Source organism: Dasypus novemcinctus (assembly GCF_030445035.2).
Source record: "Dasypus novemcinctus isolate mDasNov1 chromosome 12 unlocalized genomic scaffold, mDasNov1.1.hap2 SUPER_12_unloc_1, whole genome shotgun sequence".
NCBI classification, from domain to species: Eukaryota; Metazoa; Chordata; class Mammalia; order Cingulata; family Dasypodidae; genus Dasypus; species Dasypus novemcinctus.
Window position 1 is genome coordinate 728057 of NW_026688129.1, and position 22417 is coordinate 750473.

The 22417-nt window shown below is 42.3% G+C and overlaps 1 protein-coding gene across 1 annotated transcript in view; it reads left to right on the forward strand.

Annotated features, from left to right (window-relative positions):
- The first annotated feature begins 216 nt into the window (after positions 1–216).
- Positions 217–22417, forward strand: part of LOC131277399 (nuclear pore-associated protein 1-like) — a 43911-nt gene continuing 21710 nt past the window's right edge. Inside the window, exon 1 of the mRNA XM_058292428.2 lies at positions 217–3373. Coding sequence (XP_058148411.2) covers positions 217–3373 — 3157 coding nt within the window. The remainder of the gene's footprint in view (positions 3374–22417) is intronic.

The following is a 22417-nucleotide window of genomic DNA, read 5'->3' on the forward strand; positions in this document are numbered from 1 at the left end:
TTTGCACTGCAGCACCTGTTCCAACTGCCCTTCCTTCTCCTCTTGCCCATTCCCCACCCCTCACATTCCCTCCCTCTGTGACACGTCCAGATTCTACCTCAAGCCAGGAGCTCAACAGTGCCAGTGCGGTCCTTGCCTCGGAGGAGCTGGGAGCTAGTTGACCTCTCTAGTTTCTCACTCCACTCCCTCGATTGGACAGCGCACAGGTAGCTCTTCATGGGCAATTTCCTGAGCCGACTTCAGTCGCAGCCCTGCAGCTGCTGCTCAGGGCCCAGCAGTCACCCGCCTGTTTATCCCCTCCACAGTTCTCCTGGGGCTCATCCAGATGGCCCCGCTGCCCCAGCACCCCTCCCTGGCCCTGCCCACAGGTTGTCTGGCCCGGATGCCATGAAGTTACGTTCTGGGATTTACATCGCCCCTAAGAGGAGATATCCCATCTGGAACCCTCACTGCTCCTCTCTGGGGGTCCTGCCGTCGGCGTTCGGGAGGGAGAGTCTGAAGCCAGTGCTGTCATCGTGGAACTCCAAGATGTTTGGCTACTCTTCTGGGGTGGTGAGGATCCCTCGTACAGGGTGCAAACTGTCCCTTCTGGATTTGGCCCCTGAGCAGGTCATCCCTAGGAGGCTGGAGCCATCCAGACACCTCCCACCCCTTCACCTAAAGGAAAGTGGACCGAGGGCCCCAGAAGAGGGCAGAGAAGAGCGAGCAGAGGAAAAGGAGGAGGAGGATTGCAGAGATACCAGAGGGCAGGATGGGCAGAGGAGGGATCTCCACACCAGAGGAAGCATCCGGGCCCCATCCAGGCCCCTGGAGCCCGAGGAGGTGGTCACGTCCTTCCAGGGTGGTCCTGGACCTCTGAACAAGCATCTCCATTGTAGGGACAGACAAGGAGAGAGACGGTGTCAGGAGGCCCAGGTGTCTGTGAGCTCCTCTGTCAGCGGCTGGGCCATCCTGGGCTTGGACAGGCCTGCAGGAAGCATCCTGCCTCCTGGAAGGGGCGGTCCAGGGGCAGCAGGGCTCCCTGGTGCATCCTCCTCCTGCTCGCTGCCGTCAGAGAGACCACCCCAGGCGGTGCTGGAGGGGAGCCACGGCCGCAGCTCTCCAGGCTCACAGCCAGGGGAGGAGACGCAGGAAGAGCACCGCCCAGCTGAGCCATCAAGGAGCGCTCCTCTCCTCACACCAGCCAGCGTCAGGCCCCGTAAATGGAAAAGACCGAGGCCACTACCATTGCCACTGCTGCTGCCACTGTCGTGGGGTGGAGGTGAGCGGCCCCCAGCCCTGAAGTTTCCTCGGAGAGCCGCAGCTGGAGACCCATGCTGGGAAGAGAAGGCTGAGCAAAAACAGGGCCATGGCATCATGGAGGAAGGTGGAAGAGAGGCCTCTGCAGAGAGCAGTGTCCCCGAGCCTGCCAGTTCTCCCTCTCTGCCTTTGGGGGAGACTACAGACGCCTTGCACCAAGCCCCAGTCACTGGGCCAATCCCGGCTACCACCGCCACAGCGGCCACTGCCTTGGCAGACCTGCCTGCCAGGCCACCAATCCTCTCTGCCCCTGTACCTTCAGCTTCTCGTCCGCCCACGGCAGCCACAGCACCTCATCCTCTCGAGGCTGCCACACCTTCACATTCACTCAGGGCTGCAACATCTATTTCTGACCTCCCCACTCCTGCTAACGCCATAGCCCTCTCCTTCCAGCACACCACTCCTGCAAAGCCATCACCCACACCCATGTACATAGATCCTCCTCCTCTGTTCTCACCAACCCCTCCCACCTTCCCTTCCACCCGTATCCCTGTCCTCACCAGCCAGCCCCTAGCGGCTCCCCTGCTCACACCCACCATCCCAGCCAGCACATCTGCACATGGGACCTCCCAGCCTGCCTTGGTCCCCAGTGAAAGTGACATGGACACCACTCCCCCTTCCCACGCTGTTATTTTCTTGCATCCTCCCAGCCCTGTTGTGCCTTCCCTCCATTTCCAACGTGCTCACTGTTATATGAAACAAACACCTCTTGCAAATGCCCCAGATTCCACCAACCTGCCTGTACCAGTGGACACTACACCCACCCCAGTTTTCATCCTCCCCTTGGGTCCAGCAGCCACCCCTCAGCCCACATTTGGGGGCCCTGGTGGGCAGCAGCCGGGAGCCACTTTTCCCACTGCTCCTGTCTCCGCTGGCCTGCCCATCTCTCCTGTGGCCGCCGACACCCCAGCAGGCAGCCCCTCTGCATGCTCAGCAACCAGGCTTACCTCTGATCCTGAGGACATGGACACCATGCCTCCTTCCCAGGCTGCGGGCTCTCTCCAGGCTGCTCCTGTCTCCGCTGGCCTGCCCATCTTTCCTGTGACCACCGACACCCCAGCAGCCAGCCCCTCTGCACGCTCAGCAACCAGGCTTACCTCTGATCCTGAGGACATGGACACCACGCCTCCTTCCCAGGCTGTGGGGTCTCTCCAGGCTGCTCCTGTCTCCACTGGCCTGCCCATCTCTCCTGTGGCCACCGACACACCAGCAGGAAGCCCCTCTGCATGCTCAGCAACCAGGCTTACCTCTGATCCTGAGGATATGGACACCACGCCTCCTCCCCAGGCTGCAGGCTCTCTCCAGGCTGCTCCTGTCTCCGCTGGCCTGCCCATCTCTCCTGTGGCCACCGAAACCCCAGCAGGCAGCCCCTCTGCATGCTCAGCAGCCAGGCTTACCTCTGATCCTGAGGATATGGACACCACGCCTCCTCCCCAGGCTGTGGGGTCTCTCCAGGCTGCTCCTGTCTCCAGGAAGAACGTCTTCCCCTTTTATGCGGCATGTCCTGGTACTGACAACACACCATGCAATGGCAGCATTGCCTCAAACCAAGTCTCCACTGGCTTGCCTGCACCGTTGGTCCATGGCCCACCTCCAACACACAATCTTCCCTTTTACCCAGGAACCATGCCTCAGCCCACATTTGGGGTCCCCAACGGGCAGCAGCCGGGAGCCAACAGCTTTAACCCCTCCTTCCGGTTGGGAAAGTCGCCCTCCCCAGCACAAGCTGCAGGCTTCAGTTCTCCCACAGCCCAGCCACCCAGTGGTGGTGTTCCACCACCAGCATTTGTGGGCTTGACATCGCCAGGTTCCAGATTTGGCATCCCAGTCAGCACCCTGAAGGGAAGTAGTAGATGTGCGGTCAGCGCGTCTGCCCCGGGACCCAGTTGCTCTTCCGGAGCTCTCACCTTTGGAGCAGGACCAAGTGGAAGATCCAGCACCACTTCTGCTCCACAGGGTCCCACTGGCCAGAGCATACTTCTTGCAGGAGGAACCAGTGTCATGCCTGTAGTTCAAGACACCTCTGCTTCCACCTCCATGCAAGGCACTCGGAGTCCACCTGACAAGAAAACAGGTGGGACAACAGGAGGGGACAACACTATCCAGAGCTGGGGGGCCTTTTAATTCCACCTTTGACTAGGGCACCTGTGGTCCACCTGGCCAGGGCACAGGTGTGGTGTAACGGGAGGGGACAGCACCACCCCTGTGCTTGAGGGCCCTTGTGTTCTCTCCTTCCAGCAAGGCACCTGTGGCCCTCCTGGCCAAAGTCAGAACATTTCTAGGGGAAAACTTCCCTTCTCCCTTTAAGTCAAAACACCTGAGGCCCCTCCAGCCAGGGTTCCCCTTTGGCTTTAGAGGAGCCAGTGCCACTGGGAAAATACTTGTGTTTGGAGGCACTTTTGCTGCCCCTTGGGTTAAAGCAACTGTGCCTCTGGTATGGGCAAGGTAAGTAGCAGCTTTTCCTTTTGGGCACCCCATCACCTACCCAGGGCTTCATAAGAGGTATTTCTTCCAGCACAAAAGACCCAGTCTCCACCAGTAAAGAGAAAAAGTGGCCTCCAGAAACGGTGTGCAGCCAGTCTCGTCATGAAGGGTCTTTGAACATCTGGAAAAAAGTGTTGGACAGGTCCAGCTCAACCTCTTCACTGTCAGCAAGCTGGAGGCCCAGCGTGTGTGTGTGTGTGAGTGTGTGTGTTGGAGGCTGGCAAGAGTTCACTGCATGGGATCGAAGACTTCCACATAGGGAGTAGGAGAGAGACCTACGTGTGTATCAACTGCTTTCCCTGGCTTGGGTGATGACAGGGCAGACCCACACTCTGGGCCTTTTTTCTTGGAAATGGCAGGAAGCCCTCCTGTTACCTACAAATGACTCCTGTCCCCATACCCATTTGCCTGAACGGGCCCTTCTCTATCTTCCCTATATGATGTATGTAGCTTATATATATGCGGATCGTTATAAATAAACTTGTTTGTTTGTCTCTGCTTGTATGTCTTTGCTCTTCGACTCAAGGACGGAGGAAGAACTGTGTTGCAGGAGTGGTGACGTGTTGAGCCAGACTTAACTATTTTGTTTTCTGTGGGCAGTGAGGAGGACGTGGAAGTGGCCACACCTTATGACCACATGGCCTGCCTGGCTTCTGAAGCCTGTGCCTTGAGCATTAGGGACGGCCACGCAGGAGGACGTGAGGTCCAGAGCAGGGGGAGGCAGGGTGGCCCCCTCTTTCCTCTGTGCTTCTCTCCACCTCTCTGACCTCACCATAGGTTCAGCCATCTCTGGTGCTTGTTCAGAAATCGCACTTCGCAATTTCAGTCTTTAAAATGTTGGAATGTGGTTTTTTTGTGTCTTTTTAATTTGAACTTGTGCCCATCATCCTACCATGTTCATCCTTCACCCAAAATGAATGGCCTTAGCATCCATGCACTTGAACCGTAATTCTTGCTAATTCTACTCCAAGAAATATAGCCAAGACAAATTAAATTGTGTCCATGCAATGATTCCCAGGGCAAGTGCCTGGCAGCCAAAACACTCCCATGGGGCGGGGACACAGGGAGTCCCTGGGTGCTGGGCCCAGTGCTCCTGCAGCCACCCCATGCCCACGTCCGACCACATGTCCCTCCTGCCCTGCGGGATCCCAGGTGGCACCCCATAACACACCAGCAGGTCCTCGTGGGTTGCTATTCTTTTTATTACTGGGTTGTTTGATTTCTTTATACAACATGAATATCAAACCCTTATCAGATACATGGTTTCCAAATGTTTTTTTCCCACTGAGTAGGCTACCTTTTTACTTTCTTGGTAGTCTTTGGAAGAACAAAAGTGTTTAATTTTGAGAAGGTCCCATTTATTTGCCTGTCTTTCAGTGTTCAAGCTTTGGGTGTAAGGTTTAATTATTGCTTACCACAAGATCTTGAATATGTTTTTCTACATTTTCTTCTAGTTTTATGGCTATAGCTTTTATATTTAGGTCCTTGATCCATTTTGAGTTAATTTTTATATAAGGTGTGAGATCGGGGTCCTCTTTCTTTCTTTTGGATATGGCTATCCAGTTCTCGCAGCATCAGTTGTTGAATAGACTGTTCTGCCCAGCTGGCTTGTCAAAAATCACCGGAATGTAGATGTGAGGGTCTATTTCTGAGTTCTTTATTTGGTTCAGTTGGTCAATTTGTTTGTCTTTCCTTAAGCCAGTACCATGCTGTTTTTACCACTGTAACTAAATAATATGTTTTAAAGTCTAGAATGAGAGTCCATCAACTTGATTTTTCTTTTTTAAGATTTTTTTTTTGTCTATTTGGTACCCTTTATCCTTTTAAATAAATTTGATAATTGGTTTTTCCACATCTGCAAAAAATTTTTTATTGGGATTACACTGAATTTGTAAATCAATTTGGGTAGAATTGACATCTTAAAGATACTTAGTTTTCTAATTCATGACCACAGAATGTTCTTCCATTTGTTTAAGCCTTCTTCAGTTTCTTTTAGCAATATTTTGTTGTAGTTTTCTGAATACAGGTCCTTTGTGTCCTAAATATTCAGTTCCTAAATATATAGTTCTCTTAGTTGCCCTTAAAATTAATTTTTAAAAAATTTCCTCCTCAGATTTCTCAACAGAATTGTACAGAACCACTACTGATTTTTGGTTATTAATCTTCTGTCCTGCTACTTTTCTGAACTCATCTATCAGGTCTAGTAACTGTTTAGATTTTTTTTTTTTTTTTGGATTTTCTAACTATAGGGAACATGCCACCAAATTGTTTTATTGGTACGCCTTTCCAAATATACTTCAAAATATAAGACAAATTTTAAACTTAACTAAAATACCAGTATTTCATCTAAATGCTAACAATATTTCCTTAATATCATTGCACCTTTTCAAATTTTCCAATTTGTCTCATATTTCTTTTCACAGTTTGTTTGAACCAAGCATTAATGAAAGTGAGGTTTACATGTTAAAATTGGGTGATATGTGTCTTAATGATTTTTATTTCTTATTTAGAAGTTATGACTTTATGGACTAATCATATATAAAATACAAAATTCCTATAAACCACCCTTTTATTAACACCTTGCATAGGTGTGATACATTTATTACAATTAATGAAAGCACATTTTTTATAAATGAACTATTAACTTTAGTCTATAGTTTAACTTGGGATTCTCTGTGTTGTGATGATCATGGATTGTTAAAAAAGAATTTTATTTTAGTACCATATATATAAAATGCATTTCCCCTACAAATTTCTTTGTAATAATAAACTTATTATTTTTATAGAAGCTTTAGATTTACAGAAAAATTACACCAAATGTATGTGGAATTCCCTTATAACCTTCACATACATACACATATGGTTTCCCCTATTATTAACATATTACATTACTGTGGTATATTTATTACAATTGATGAAGCAATATTGAGGCACTGCTCCTAACCAAAGTCTGTAGTTTCCAATATGGTTTACTTTGTGCTGTACAGTTTTACAGGCTTTGGTGAATGCATAATGTCATGTGTCCATCGGTGCAGTCTTATACACCACAATGCCACTGCCCTGAAAAGGCCCTGTGTTACACCCATTCATCCCTCCCCTACGTCTGGACCCCTGGCACGCACTATCTTTATATCAATGTTTTAACTTCTGTTAACACAAGATAATAACTCCAATAACAATAAATCTAATTTGATCCGTGGTTGCCCACTCCCCTTACGTTTGCTCATTCCTCAGTTGTGAGGGATTTGGAACGATGTCCATTCCGATCGCTTCGGGTTGAGAAGGGACTTAGATATTACGGGACAGATGGAAGGAATTCTTCTGTTTGCAGTTATACATCTTGTGCTTTGGGACGGAGCTTGTCCATCATTTTGTTGGTTGTCCAGGGCAAGCGCAAAGAATTGGAGAGTAGGAATTGGCTGCAACTCTGTCGGGACTCAGGGCTTAAATAGCATATGAACAGTCAAAAGATTGAAGTCTCTGAGAGATATATTTAATGGGTGCATTGAAAATTATAAGTTTAAATAAAATGAGTACAAGAGTCCTGAGTAGAGAATTCTTAATATGAAGGAGTAAAGCTGCTATATTGGGGAAATAGATTATCCTATATTCCCAAATAAGGCCTGCTTAGGGAGTGTTGATTTCATGAGGCTGTGTGCTTGGCCTCTGGTGTCCCCTTACCCTTCCATGCATACTTCTGTTTTCTTTTCAAATTATTTATGAATCTGAGTTTCTGGGTCTTGTTGCTTTTTCACAGCCTGAATGTTGCTATATAAAAAATGATTAAAAAAGAAAGAAATTGGGGGAAAAGATGAAATAAGAGCTCCAAGCATGAGTCACAATGCAATCATAATTTCAAGTCCTTAAAGAACACAAATTTTTTACGTGGGGTAATTCCAGATTAAAATCCCCATGAATTGGATCATTCAACTCAACTAAAGTGACCAGTTTCTCGAAATCCCTGGGAGCTCGTGTCAGCTTGCCTCATGACTGTCATCTCCTATAATATTAACTAGCTGGCTTTAAAACAAAAAGAATTTTAAATAATTCAGAATTTTATAACTGTGGAAGAAGCTGGAAATGGAACTTCCAAAAGCTTTAGTTTTCTTAGTCTAAATTCTCATGAAAAGTAAAGTAAAGCAAAGAAAAATATATACATATTTAAGCTTTTGCAAGTAATTCATTTTTAAAATTTTATTTCTTTGAAGATACTGGAGATTGAACCCAGCACCTAGTCTATTAAAAGCAGGCACTCAACCACTGAGCTATACCTACTTCCCTGAATAATTTATTTTAATACATCATTGTATGTCTTATATTTATTTTTAAATTTGTATTCATTTATTTTTAATGGTATTTTTGAAGATACATAGATCGCAAAAAATGTTACATTAAAAAATATGAGGTTCCCATATACCCCACCCCCCTCACCCCACTCCTCCCACATCAACAACCTCTTTCTTCACTGAGGCACATTCATTGCATTTGGTGAATACATTTTGGAGCACTGCTATACCACAGCAAATACATTTATTTAAGTATGTTTATTTTTATTTTTATTTTTTGTCTTTATTCATTTTTTTAATATTACATTTAAAAAATATGAGGTCCCCATATATCCCCGCCCCCCTCACCCCACTCCTTCCCCCATAGCGACATTCTCCTCCATCATGAGACATTCACTGCATTTGGTGAATACATCTCTGAGCATTGCTGCACCTCATGGTCAATGGTCCACATCATAGCCCACACTCTCCCACGTTCCATCCAGCGGGCCATGAGAGTACCTACAATGTCTGGTAATTGACCCTGCAGCACCACCCAGGACAACTCCAAGTCCCGAAAACGCCTCCACATCTCATCTCTTCCTCCCATTCCCCACACCCAGCAGCCACCATGGCCACTTTCTCCACACCAATGCCACATTTTCTTAAATATTGGAAATAATTGGAAAAAACAGACTTGTGAAAAGATAAGCAAAATCAATGTATAACTGTTTGGAGAAATCAATTCTGATAAAAGATTTAGTGACATACAGAGTATAAATTTTAAAATCTCTGTAAGATAGGAAATTTCTTTATCATGATTTATAGCCTATTCCAGGAGGAATGAAGGGGGAAATGTCTGAACAACTTTTAAAATATGCCCATGGCCTTTACTAAATAATTCTTTTAAAGAAGACTATTTTAATAAGGTTTATTAACTAATTTCAAAGAGAAAAGAAAAGTTTGTAGCATGAGAAAATAAAACATGGAATTTATAACTTAGTGCTTTCAGGAATTGGAATGATTCCATATTAAAAAATAAAATTTAGGCTAAGAATATATCAATTCACAGGAATAGATGACTGCAGATGATGACATGATGATGATGATGATGATAAAGCAAGGCATTTCTCTTGGCCTGCTATGTGTCAGATTCTGTGCTTCTTGGTGTTTTTCATGTTTGACTCCTCTTTCCTAATTGTGGCCTTTTGAAGCAGGTAATTCTGTCTTCCCTCCTTTAGACAAACTGAGTAAGAGTTTGGGTAACTTGTCCAGGGTTGCAAAGCTGAACTCATATGTTGAGTAAAGTTAAAGACTTATGGGCCAGGATAAGAAGTATATTAAATAATATTCTTTATAAGTATGCTAATAACATTAGAAATAACTATTAGTTTGCATGTTATAACAATGTGGCCAAAATAGTTTTTTAGATTATGGATAGAAATGAAAAACTGGTATACCTGAAAAACTGGTATACCTGAAAAACTGGTATACCTGATAAAAGGCAAGGCAGTGATAAACAGCATCTCTTTAAAAAGGAGGCAAATTAAGAAAAAAATTTTTGCTTATGTTTGTTCATATGGAATTAACATAAATTAGCAAATCTTTTAAATTGTGTACTCTAAATATTTCTTTTACAAGTATCTCCTGAAACTCTCAATTTTCTTCTTACAACTCAGTTGAGTTTTAAAATGCTGCTTAGTTGCAGAAATATAAAAGTTATCATCTTCATAGATCAGAGGTCCACCAGGAAGAAAATTAAAAGGAAGATAGACTTAAAAATTTTATTTGTAAAGAATATGAAAGTATTCATTTAAAACTTATTTTTATCATTAGACCTTTATTATTAAAGTGCATAATGAAAGCATTTTTAAAAATCATTTTTCTACATGTGGACTCGTCATTTAAACTGGTAAATATTTTTAGCAAATATGCTATTATAGCAGGTACTATTATCAAAATACATTTTATCATTATCAACTTCATGATGATGCATATTTCCTAGATATACTGCACTAATACATTGAAACAATGTAATTAAAGTATTAAATAACTGCCTTTTCTACTTCAGGAGTAATGGCAGTTTAGGTTAAAAAGGGATTCTTAGAATAAGATAAATGGAATTTGGTTCTGTTACTCAGACTTCTCAAAGGTTCACGTCCTAAAATAATTGTTCAGCTCAATTCTGGAATCTGGACTTGGTGTTTCTGAGATAAGAGTAGTTGAGCTAGGGTGTCTCTAGATTCCCACTCCTGTTAATAAAACATAATCATTGGGTGGAGGGTGATTTGAAGATATTAAAACAATCTGGGACTACCAGCAAGATGGTGGCAGACTAAGGAGCTCCTAGAGTCCACTCCTGCTACAGGGCAGTAAACATACACCCAGAGCTCTCTGAAGCCAGCGGAAGCACCTGTCTGTGAGGCCAGAAGAGCATCCTGCAACATCCTTGAAGGAGTGAAAGGAGGAGATGCCTGTCTGCAGAGAAGATTCATAAGTAGAGGCTCCACACCCCAGAGGCCGGCGCCCATCCTCCACTGGAAGCACAGGTCATCTTGGGAGCTGTTCTGCAGCTGGAATTGAAAGCTCCACTTCCCAAAAATGGGGAAGGAAGAGGCAACTGGGCACCAACTTCAGGTACTGATGAGTAAATTCATCAGACTAATGTATAATCCTGAAAATAGCCAAAGTTTGAGCCTGTCCAGGTCAGAAAGAGGCCAGAAGCCGCAATTTTAACTCTGCACCTGGCATGAGGGGAAACGGAGCAGACTGAAAATTCCAGTGCTGGTGGGGACCGGCTTCTTTCCATCCAGATCATATTGCAACTCTAGCCTAGGCCCCAGTGCTGCCTCCAGCAGGGAGGAGGCTGCGGGGACCTGAGCCAGCCTCTCTGGGAAATTACCTGTCATGCCACGGAGGCCAGTGATTGTCCTCCTCTGGCAGTGCAAGCTGCCCCAGGAGTTGTTCTGTGGCTGGAATTGGAAGCTCCATTTCCCCAGAACAGGGGAGGAGGAGACGGTTGGCTGCCGATTTCAGCTACTGATTGGTAGACTCAGATGGCTAAGAGAGAACCCTGTGAACAGCTGGGGTGTGAATCTGTTCATATCAGAAAGAGACCAGTGGCCACGATTTTAACTCCACCCCCAGCATGAGGGGAAGCTGGGCTGACTGAAAATCAAAGCGATGGTAGGAACCAGTTTCTTTCACCCAGATCAGCCTGCAGCCCTAGGTTAGGCTTCAGCCCCAACTCTGGCAGGGAGAAAGCTGGTGGGCCCTGCACCAGCCTATCCAGATAACTGTGGGTACCTTTCGCTGGCTCAAACTAAATAATCAGGAGTCTACCAGGGCAACTGCCGTCATCTTGGACCCACACAACATAGATTGCTGCCCAGACCTGCAGCTCCATCCCTGTCTCAGGCAGGGGAGAAAGGGGTGTGAAGCTTCATCAGTCTCTCTGGGCAACTACAGTCTAGGCCTGGACAACTTGGATTATGCCACACAGCTGTGAATCTGTCCTTACCTCTGGGAAAGGAGAAAGTTGGGAGAAGCTTCTTCGATACCTGGGACAATGGGGCCAGCTTGAGCCTCCACAGCTTATAGCACCAGTTACATCCTTGTCTCCTATTGCACAACCAGCAAGGGAGAAAGGGCATGAAGTCCTAAACTAAAGAGAAAAACTGTACCCAGAGTAAAAAATCTAGGAGGCCAGATGCCAAGACCCCCCCCAAAAATTACAATCCACATCAAGAAACAGGAAGCTATGGCCCAGTTAAAGGAACAAGATGAGCCTCCAGATGACATAAAGGAGTTGAGACAACTAATCATAGATGTTCAAACAAATCTCCTTAATATTTTGAATAAGGTGGCTAAAGAGATTAAGAGTATTAAGAAGATATTGGATGAGCACAAAGAAGAATTTAAAACCATACAAAGAAAAATAGCAAATCTTTTGGGAATAAAAGGCACGATAAATGAAATTTAATAAACATTGGAATCATAAAATAGCATACTTGAGGAGGCAGAAGAAAGGGATTGGTGAGCTTGAAGAAATGGCCTCTGCAGTGAACACACAAAAGAACGAATGAAGAATGGAAAAAATTGAACAAGGTGTCAAAGAAATAAATGACAGCAAAAGGCATGCAAACATACATGTCATGGGTGTCCCAGAAGGAGGAGTGTAAAGGGGCAGAAGGAATATTTGAAGAAACAATGGCAGAAAATTTCCCAGCCCTATTGAAAGACATAGATATCCATGTCCAAGAGGCACCACCTGCTCCCATCCAAAAAAATCCAAATAGACGAACTCCAAGAAACCTACTCATCAAAATGTCAAAGGTGTTGGTGAGCTTGCTGGCAAACAACATGTAGCCAAAGTGGCCGCTAAGCATACACGATGGCTATCACAAATGGCACCTCCCTTCTTCCTAGCCATTTTCCCGCCAGAGAAGCCCGCACGCACGAACTTCAAAAAACCTGCCTCATCCAATCAGTAGCCACTTCAAATTACCACAGTCCCTTTAGCCTATCTATAATTGACACATCACCTCAAGCCCCCACCCCTGACTATATAAGCTGTACCACTTCCCCAATAAACTAGACCTGTGCCACGAGCCTGCGTCTCCGGGGTGGTTACTGTGTGTTTAACCTGGCTGTGTGATACCGGGGTCCCGTCGTCACTCACAACCCATTCGAGAAGTTCACCTCACCGAGGTGAAAGCCATCTAGCTAACGGCCCCAGGGGCATGCCCACAACTGGCGCCCGAACTCAGGGACCCCCCACTTCGTCCGGGCAGCCACCAGCGGGATCTGAAGCGATCCTCTTCGTATTGGTGAGTGAAGCTCAGAATGGGGAACTTAGCCTCTTCTGAGAACGCACTACAAGCACGGGCATTACGTGCCCTATTAGCTAGCCGCCACCTTAAAAATAGAGGTAAAAAATACCTCTATCAGTATTCGGGCCTTCTTGTCCATTTTAACCCGTGGCTTTCCACTGCTGCAATATGGAATCCTGCCACTTGGGCTAAATTGCTCAGGCGAGTCAAATCCACTAAGGTCCACGAAGGCAAAGCCTTCCCTCTTAGTCTCATACCCACTCTTTTAGCTATTCACGGCTGCCTTACAGGTGCCCCGCTAGACACTAGCTAAAACCGCTGGACCTTAACTCTCTCACTGCCACGCCTACTACACCTCCCTTGTCAGCTCCACCTACTAACTCTTTCACTGCCACATCTTCTACACCTCCTCTTTCTGCTCCACTTACTGCAATTGTCCTTAATCACCACCCATTCACTCCTCCTCACTTCTTTCCAATAAATTACCACAATGAGATTCTCCTCCCTTTTAGGCTCCTTGGCATCATAAAACCATTGCTCACCTTCCTAAAGCTGTTCAAAACTATAGTCTTAATAGCCCCTGTGCTCACGTGTTATTAAACAGCATTTCTCATGCTCACAATACACCTACTGATTAGAAAAATCTAGCCCTTCCTATTTTAACTCCCGAACATTATATTACCTAGAAAGCTCTCTATTATAATAAAGCCAAATGTGTAAGTACCCGCACATTACTAACGGAATAACAGTCTTTCCCCCAAGCATTTTGAAACGTGAGGAGCAATAAACCCTTCCAAAAGTTCAGGCTAGCTGTCCCCTCCCCCTACCTTGAACAATGTTTAACCGTAACTAAACTTATAACAATGTTTCCAAGTACCAGCTTGCATATTACAGGCAACATGGATTCCAGAAGAAATCTTAAGTGATATTTAAAATGTCATATAATGGAGAGCTTAAAAGCAGGTATACCAAGAAAGTAAAAACTATGAGTTAATTGTGAACTGTATGTTTCTGTTACTGTGTTGTGATTGTTCTGTGTTTGTCTGTTCGTTCAATGTCAGTGTATATTTTGATACCTCCGGATGGTAATATAAATTAATAAAAATTTATAAAAGAGCTCTATTCATACGGCCAAAAATTAAATAAGCACTTATATTAATACTTAAGTTTAAATGTTAATAAAATCTCTACAATGATAAAAATCATAAGTCTTGATTAACAAAATTACTATAAGCCTTTTTATAAAAAGTTGTTCTTGCCTAGATTGAAATAAATAACTTATTTTTCTTCACAGGATAATATGAAGGATGTAAAACTTAAATGAATATTTGGTTAAAAGTTTGTGAAAATGCTAACTGAAATTTAATAAGATTTGCAAAAAGGTGTGTTTTCTCCTAAAGTAGGATGGCTAATTTTCATAAACTCTTGGAACTTAAATGCATGTGGCAAGTTATAGAAAGTTTTGTGGTAACTTTAAGTAAAGAAATGTGTTCTGTAAAGGTAAAATTTGTCTTAAAATCATAATTATAGTCTATATGGTTATAAATAATTATAAGAAGTTTTATAAAGCATTGTTTAAATTCAAGTGTTTAAACAAACCTGAATTAATAATAATAATAATAATAATAAAAAGTAATTTTATAACAAAAAAGCTTGGCTGCAGCCAGCCTCCCTTCACAACTTGCTTCTAGAAAACTGTTTCTGATATTGCATGCTACTAAGTATTTAAAGAAAAGTTCATTATTTTAATAAGCTTGTTTAGTGTTCATGGTATTATGTTATAAGAAGTTTGCTTGATAACTTTGTATGTAGGCTACATGGAATGTGTTTTTATTGTTAAGGAAACAGAAGATAATTTTGTCCTAAGATAAAATGATTGATTATTGGAAAGAGTAGAGTGTGGGACAAAATCTGAGTGAATACTGAAAGTGCAGAAGGTTGGTGGAAAAGGAATTTTTATAGTTAAATAAAATTTAATGGGTCTATCTATAAAATTTTAAAGGCTTTAGTATCAAGTACTATGCTAATGCAAAGTTAAAAATTTTGTTCTTTCTCAAGGCCTCTCAAATCAATCCGTTTTAGTAAAAGTTTTATCATCAACAATCAGTATACAAAGAAAGTTTGTTTTATCAAAATAGCTTCTTGTGCTTCTTGTGCTCATCATTTCCTCGGTGTTCCAAAAAAGGAAAGTTTTATCTCTTTTAAAGGAACATAATGTTCAAAACTGCTTTCTCAAAACCTAATCCTGAACAGTAGCCTTTGATTCCAAACTAATTATAAGAGATTTGTTCTTTTACCTTGAAAGAAAAATTAAAGTAATAATTGAGTTCATTTAATATGTTATAAGTTAAATAAAAGGTGTTTTAAAGTGTTATAAAATTAACAAGATTTTTCTTTCCTTAAACCCTCTATTAATTAAGGTCATATGAATAAAAGGTTCCTATGAATGCTTAAAAGTGTATAAAGTTACCAATATTTCAGCATAATATTAAAGAGAAGTACAATGTGGTTATTTATGGTTTTAATTATTATAAAAGAGTGTGTGTCACAGAAACAACCTCTTATCATAGATTAAAGTAACAACACTAGTATGCAGCAATCCCAAACACTGCTAGTTTGTTGCAAAAAGTTAAAGTCCAGCAGTATTGCTATCGCTTTGTTTTAAAACTTGCTAAGACTTTCTTTAGTGTCTTCTTAGACAAATCAAGCCAGCTGCATTCCTCTATCTGTAAAAAAACCCAACAATAAACTTCTGCAGTGCTTTTCAAGGCTATGTGCATAGCCCAACCATCTTGTACAATATTTACTGATAGTAATAGTAATAAAAAAGCAGCATACATTACTTCTCAAAAAGAACAGGTTTAGCAAACTCCTTATTCATCTGCTCAATGCACAGAGCTGTCAGCCGTCATTAAAGTTTTACAAATGTTTTAAGAACCCTTGAACATTGTCTCTGACTCTAAATATGTATGTCTTACTATCAACCCTATTAAAACAGCTCATATCTTTGCTACTGATGAGTTATCTCAACTTTTCACTGACTTGCGACATCTCATCAGGTTAAAACAGCATCCTACTTACATTACTCACATACGCTCTCATACCTCTTTGCCTAGTCCTATGACAGCAAATAATGCTCAAGCTGATTTATTAGTAGGGTATTTACAAAGTGCTCATGATTACCATGCTTTAACTCACATTAATGCTAAAGGCCTATGAAATAAATATCAAAAGTTAACAAGACTACAGGCACAAGAAATTATTCGCACTTGTCCTACTTGTGGACCACTAACAGCGGTGCCTTTTCAGGCTGAAACTAATCCCAGAGGCCTAACTCCTAATCATTTATAGCAGATGGATGTTACTCACATACCATCCTTTAGTAAACTACAATATGTTCATGTTTATATTGACGCTTATTCTCATTTTATGTAGACTACTGCTCAAAGTAAGGAACAGTTGCATCATGTTCGTTCACATCTATAGTCTGCTTTTGCTGTAATGGGATGCCCTCTAAAAATTAATAATACACCTTCTTACATTAGTAAATCCTTTGAATCTTTTTAAAATACGGTATTCAACATGTTGCTAGTATTCCTTATAATCCTACAGGTCAAGCCATAGTTGAATGCAGCCATCATACCCTAAAAACTATGCTTTCAAAACAAAAAGGGTGAGATAATGGTATTATAACACCAAAAGATTAATTAGCAAAAGCTTTATTTACTTTACATTTTCTTAATGTTTATAATTCATTAACACCTGCAGAATGTCACTCTGGAAAATGTCAAACATCTACAGTAGGCACAGGAAATGAAGATCAACCAGTATTCTAGAAAGATATTTTAAGCAATGAATGGGAAAAAAGGCAGGATTAAAGTAAGGGGGTGAGGCCATGCTCTTATCATTTCAGAAAATAGAGAACAAATTTAGTTTTTTGCGAAAAGGATTAAACCCCAGAATGAAGAGATGGAGTCTTCTACAACTTCTGTTGATGGTGATCGTAAGTAATAAGGAAGCTGCCAGTAATTACACTTATTAGGCCTATATACCTAACCCCCCATTTACTTAGAATGTTAACCTGGAAAAATCCATTCTTTCATATATATCTGAATAAAACCCATATATTCCCTAAACCGACTGATAATCGATTGCCAATTAAACCCTATAAAGAAAGACAAAGAATTGATAATCTCATATTGCCATTTGATTATCAACCCTTATGCATTAGTAAACATCCTTCCTGTAGGTAGATTAAAAATCAGGCCATAATTATCTTAAAAATAATAATACTCAGTTTATTGTGACTTTGTTTCCCTCTTACAATTTAATCATAACCAAGAATCCTACTTATGATTGTCAGAAAATTAACTATAACCCAAAAATGCTCTATTCTATAAAAATGAGGCCTTGCATCCTAGTAGCCATTACCCCGCAACTAACATACCATGGAGAAGGCAAACTAAAAATTTTACTATCCCCATCTGTGTCAAAGAGAGCCGCCTTCCTCCCTATATTGGTAAAAAATTAGCCTCACAGGTTCAGTCGCTGCAGCCGCCACAGCAGGTGGTGCTCTTGGTCATGGCCTCATCAGCTTGCAATACTTTGAACAACAACGACAAATTAGCCTAGAATCCACGGTGCAGTCTCTTGACTCTCTACAGCGGCAACTAACATCCCTCGCCCAAGCAGCCTTACAAAACCGTAGGGCCTTAGATCGACTCACAGCTGAAAAAGGAAGAACATGTTTATTCCTCCAAAAAGAATGCTGTTACTATGTTAATGAATCTGGAGTTGTAGAACAAAATATTAAAAAAACTTCATAATCTATGTAAAAACTTATATACCAATCAAAACAGTGCCAATCCCTTTCTCAATTGGTTTTCTTCTCCTGATTAATCCTCTTATATTAATTAGTCCTCATATACTAATCATTATTTTCTTCACCATAGCACTTTGTCTTTTATAGTGGTTGCAGAGGCGAATAGAAAACATTTCTGCCCTCACTATTTTCTCCATGCAGCGCCGCCAGTACCAAACGCTTGCGCAAGAAGAAACTGAAGCCACCACTGCCGTGTAGCTGTGTAGCTAGCACACAGCCACCTTCCCTCCAGCCACAAAGCTCAGTTCGCAGCCAGAGATAGGTAAGACCTCCAGAGGGAGGCAACCTAAGACAGGCGCAACTGTGTGGCATAAATGACTCGTAACTGGTAGCCAAGGACGGGTAAGATTCTCAAGGGAGAACAACCTAAGACAGGCACAGTTATTGGAGTCTTGAAATAAAACAAAAACGGAGGTATTGTTGGTGAGCTTGCTGGCAAACAACATGTAGCCAAAATGGCCACTAAGCATACACAATGGCTATCACAAACGGCACCTCCCTTCTTCCTAGCCATTTTCCCGCCAGAGAAGCCTGCGTGCACCAACTTTAAACCTGCCTCATCCAATCAGTAGCTGCTTCAAATTACCACAGTCCCTTTAGCCTATCTATAATTGACACGTCACCTCAAACCCCCACCCCTGACTATATAAGCTGTACCACTTCCCCAATAAACTAGACCTGCGCCATGAGCCTGCGTCTCCGGGGTGGTTACTGTGTGTTTAACCTGGCTGTGTGATACTGGGGCCCCATCGTCACTCACAACCCATCCGAGAAGTTTGCCTCACCAAGGCAAAAGCCATCTAGCTAACGGCCCCAGGGGCATGCCCACAAAAGGTCAAAGACAGAGAATTTTGGGAACAGCAAGAGAAAACCAATTTATAACATATAAGAGATACTTAATAAGAGTAAGTGCTGATTTTTCACCAGAAACCATGGAGTCAAGAAGACTGTGATGATATATTTAAGATACTATGAGAGAAAAACTTCCAGCCAAGAATCTTACATCCAGCAAACTGTCTTTCAAAAATGAGGGCAAGATTAGAATATTCATGGATAAACAGAAACTGAGAGAATTTCTAAGCAAGAGTCCAGATTTTCAGGAAATACTAAAGGGTGTGCTAGAGCCTGAAAAGAAAATATGGGAGAGAGAGGCCTGGAAGAGAGTCTAGAAATGAAGATTATATCAATATTTGTAACTAAAGGTGTCAAAAAGAGTGGTGAAAACAAAATATGACAGATAAAACTCAAATAGGAATAAACTTAACCAAGAATATAAAGCACTTGTATTCAGAAAACTGCAAGCCAATGTTAAAAGAAATCAAAAAAGGCCTAAATAACTGGAAGAACATTCCATGCTCATGGATTGGAAGACTAAATATCATTAAGATGTGAGTACCACTCAAATTGATATAAAGTTTCAATGCAACCTTGATAAAAATTTCACCAGCATTAAAAAAAATACTTGAAAACATGATTATCAAATTTATTTGGAAGGGTAAGGGATCCTGAATAGCCAGAAACATCATGAAAAGGAAAAGTAAACACTCATCTCTGGACTTTAAGTCATAGTACCTAGCTATAGTGGTAGAAACAGCATGGTACTGGCATAAAGACAAGCACATAAACCATATGGAACCAAAATGATGGCTCAGAAACAGACCCTCACACATATGGTAAAGTGGTTTTTGACTAGCCTGTCAAACTGACACAGGCTGTTGGGCAGAAAAGTGCATTCAACAAATGGTGTTGAAAGAATTGGATATCCATGGCTGAAAGAAGAGGATCCCTATCTCACACCTTATCCAAAAATTAACCCAAAATGGATCAAAAACCTAAAAATAAAAGCAAGAACCATAAAACTTCTAGTAAAAATTGCAGGAAAATATTCAAGACCTGGTGGTAGGTGGTGGATTCTTAAAGAAGATAAGAGGAGGACTGAGATGAACTATTGATGTTTAATGTATATAGAAGTTTTAATTAGCTTTACTGTGAAAGTGTGGAAATGTATTAGAGTGAACGGTGAGTGTATAGTGAGTAACAGCTATTTTATAAATGGGATGCAGCTGAAAATGGTAGTATAGGTGTGTAAATGCCAATTGACAGAATGCTAGAGAATAATCTAGGAACTGCATAGCACAGTAAACCAAGAGGTGGATGAAAATTGTGGTTGATGGTACAGATGCAAGAGTGTCCTTTGTGAGCTAGAGCAAATGTACACCACTACCGCAGGGTGTTGGGAATGTGGAGAAACATGGGAAAGATATAACTACAGTTAGCATTAATAACATAATATTCTTGCATCTATGTGAAAGACGTACTGCGTTGATAATGAGGCAGTATGGAAAATGTTAACCAAATGTACACTGTGGACATGGCAACAATCAGATGATATGGTCCTATCTGTAGCAAATGTTCCACTACAATGTGGTGTGTTGATGGAGGGGTGTTGTTTGGGAATTCTGCACATGTGCATGATTGTTTCATAAGTTTACAACTCCTGTCATAAAAAACATATTTCAACAATAATAACAGGTTAGGTTATGGGAAAAACACACCAAATATAAGATAAGGACCATGATTAGTAATAAGATTTTGACAATATTCTTTCATAATTTGTAACAAATGTCTCATGGCAATGCAAGGTTTTGGTGGAGGGTTGATGTATGGGACCCCTGTATGACGTTATGCATGTTTGTTTTGTAAGGTCATAACTTTTACTATACACTTAATTGTTTATGTATGTTCATATATAAATGATATAAAGATAATAATAGGGAGGGTTGAGGGAAAATACTTTGTTTAGTAGTAATATTTTAACATTTAACATTATTTAATCATTAGTTTAAAAAGTTTAGCAGCAATGTAAGGTGTTGGTGGTAGGGTGAGTTATGAGAGTCCTGTATGATGTTATGTATGTTTGCTGTGTAAGTTCTCAACTATTACTATACACTTACTGTTTACATATGTTTGTGTGGAGGTGATACACTTCAATAAATTAATTTAAAAACAAACAAAAACAATCTGAGGGAGCTGGATGGGGCTTAAAAGATTGAGCGCCTGCTTCCTGCATGGGAGGTCCCAGTTTGGTATCTGGTGCCTCCCAAACAAAACAAAACAAGCGAACAAAAAGAACCCTTCACAGTGGATTTACCACCAAGGACCTGGGCACTGGAAACTATGGAGAGGAGTGGTGAGGAAGAATGGGCTGTGGTGGGAGTGCTGAAGATTCCTCCTGTCCCGTGTTCTGTTTACTTGAAGTCTACCCCTCTAGACTGCACATCTGGAGAGGATGTGGTATGCAGAGACTGACAAAACGTGAGGAGTAGGAACCAATCTCACAACGAGCATTTCTCCACAACACCAGTCCCTCCGAGGACTGGCTAAGCCCCTTCTGAAAACCAGACCTTAGGTGCAGGTCAGGAGGGGGTGACCTTACTGGAGGTGCCAAGTGCTCTCCTTGAAGCTGACTCCAGGGAGACAAGTGATGGAGCCCTGGAGCCTTCAGCCTTCCTGCCCGCTGTTCAATACAGCACAAGCAGCGCCTGCAAAGTGCAACTACTGCTGCTGATAACTCCTCGCAAAGACTTCTGCATTTTAGTTTCCAAGATGACATGAGAAGCTTCCCTCTAATCAACCCAAAACAGTTAAACACAAATGAAACAAATGGAACAAACTACTCTCCAGTTCACTGGACTCACTCAGGGCAACTACCAAGGAGGTGATAGACAAGCCCATCCCAAGGAACAGAGAGTCTACCACGCAAGCAAGACAGTCCCATCCATCTGCCCTTGGGGTCTAGGCCTCCTCTCAATTAGAGGCAGAGGGGGCATCACCACCCCAAATCCTCAGCATTGGGGAATGAGCAATGGACTCAAGTAGACTTACTGTTATTCTGTTAGAGACATTATTAGTCTAATAATGGAAGAACTTGTATCATTGATATCAAGACAGTCGTCACCAGAGGTTCTAAGGGGAGTGAGAGGGAAGAATAGGTATAACATGGGGGCAATTTTGGGACATGGATTGTCCTCATGACATGGCAAAGTTGGATACAGGCCATTATACATTTTGTCAAAACCTGTAAAATTGTGTGGGGCAGAGTGTGAACTACAATGTAAACTATATTCCATGGTTAGTAGGAATGCTTCGGTATGTGTTCATCAGTTGTAGCAAATATGCCACACTAATGAAAGATGTTGTTAATGTAGGGAAGTGTGAGGGGAGGGGAGGGGTGCATAAGGGAAGCCCTTATATTTTTGATGTAACATTTTAAAAAGAACCATGGCTCTAATTAGAAACGATTGAAACCATACATCAGAGCTGCCTGCTATTCTATGGCAACATGGCATGTGCCCTGACCACAGTCATGCTTTTAGGAATTTTCAGCCAGCAAAGCCCTCAGATGAGGGCCTTTGTGGCTCACCGCTGTGCTTATGGAGCATAATCTACAGAATGCAAAACTGCCAAAACGTGGCCTTTTAAGTCACCCTCGTAGTTGAATGTCTGTGTTGAAGCCTTCTCAGCGATAACTTAACACATTTTCCAATATATTGAAAAGTTAAATCTTTGGGAGTGATACCCACGTTATCAGGAAAAGATGAATATTAGAGGTTATCTTAAAAATAATATAAAGGTAAACATAAGCAACCAACTGA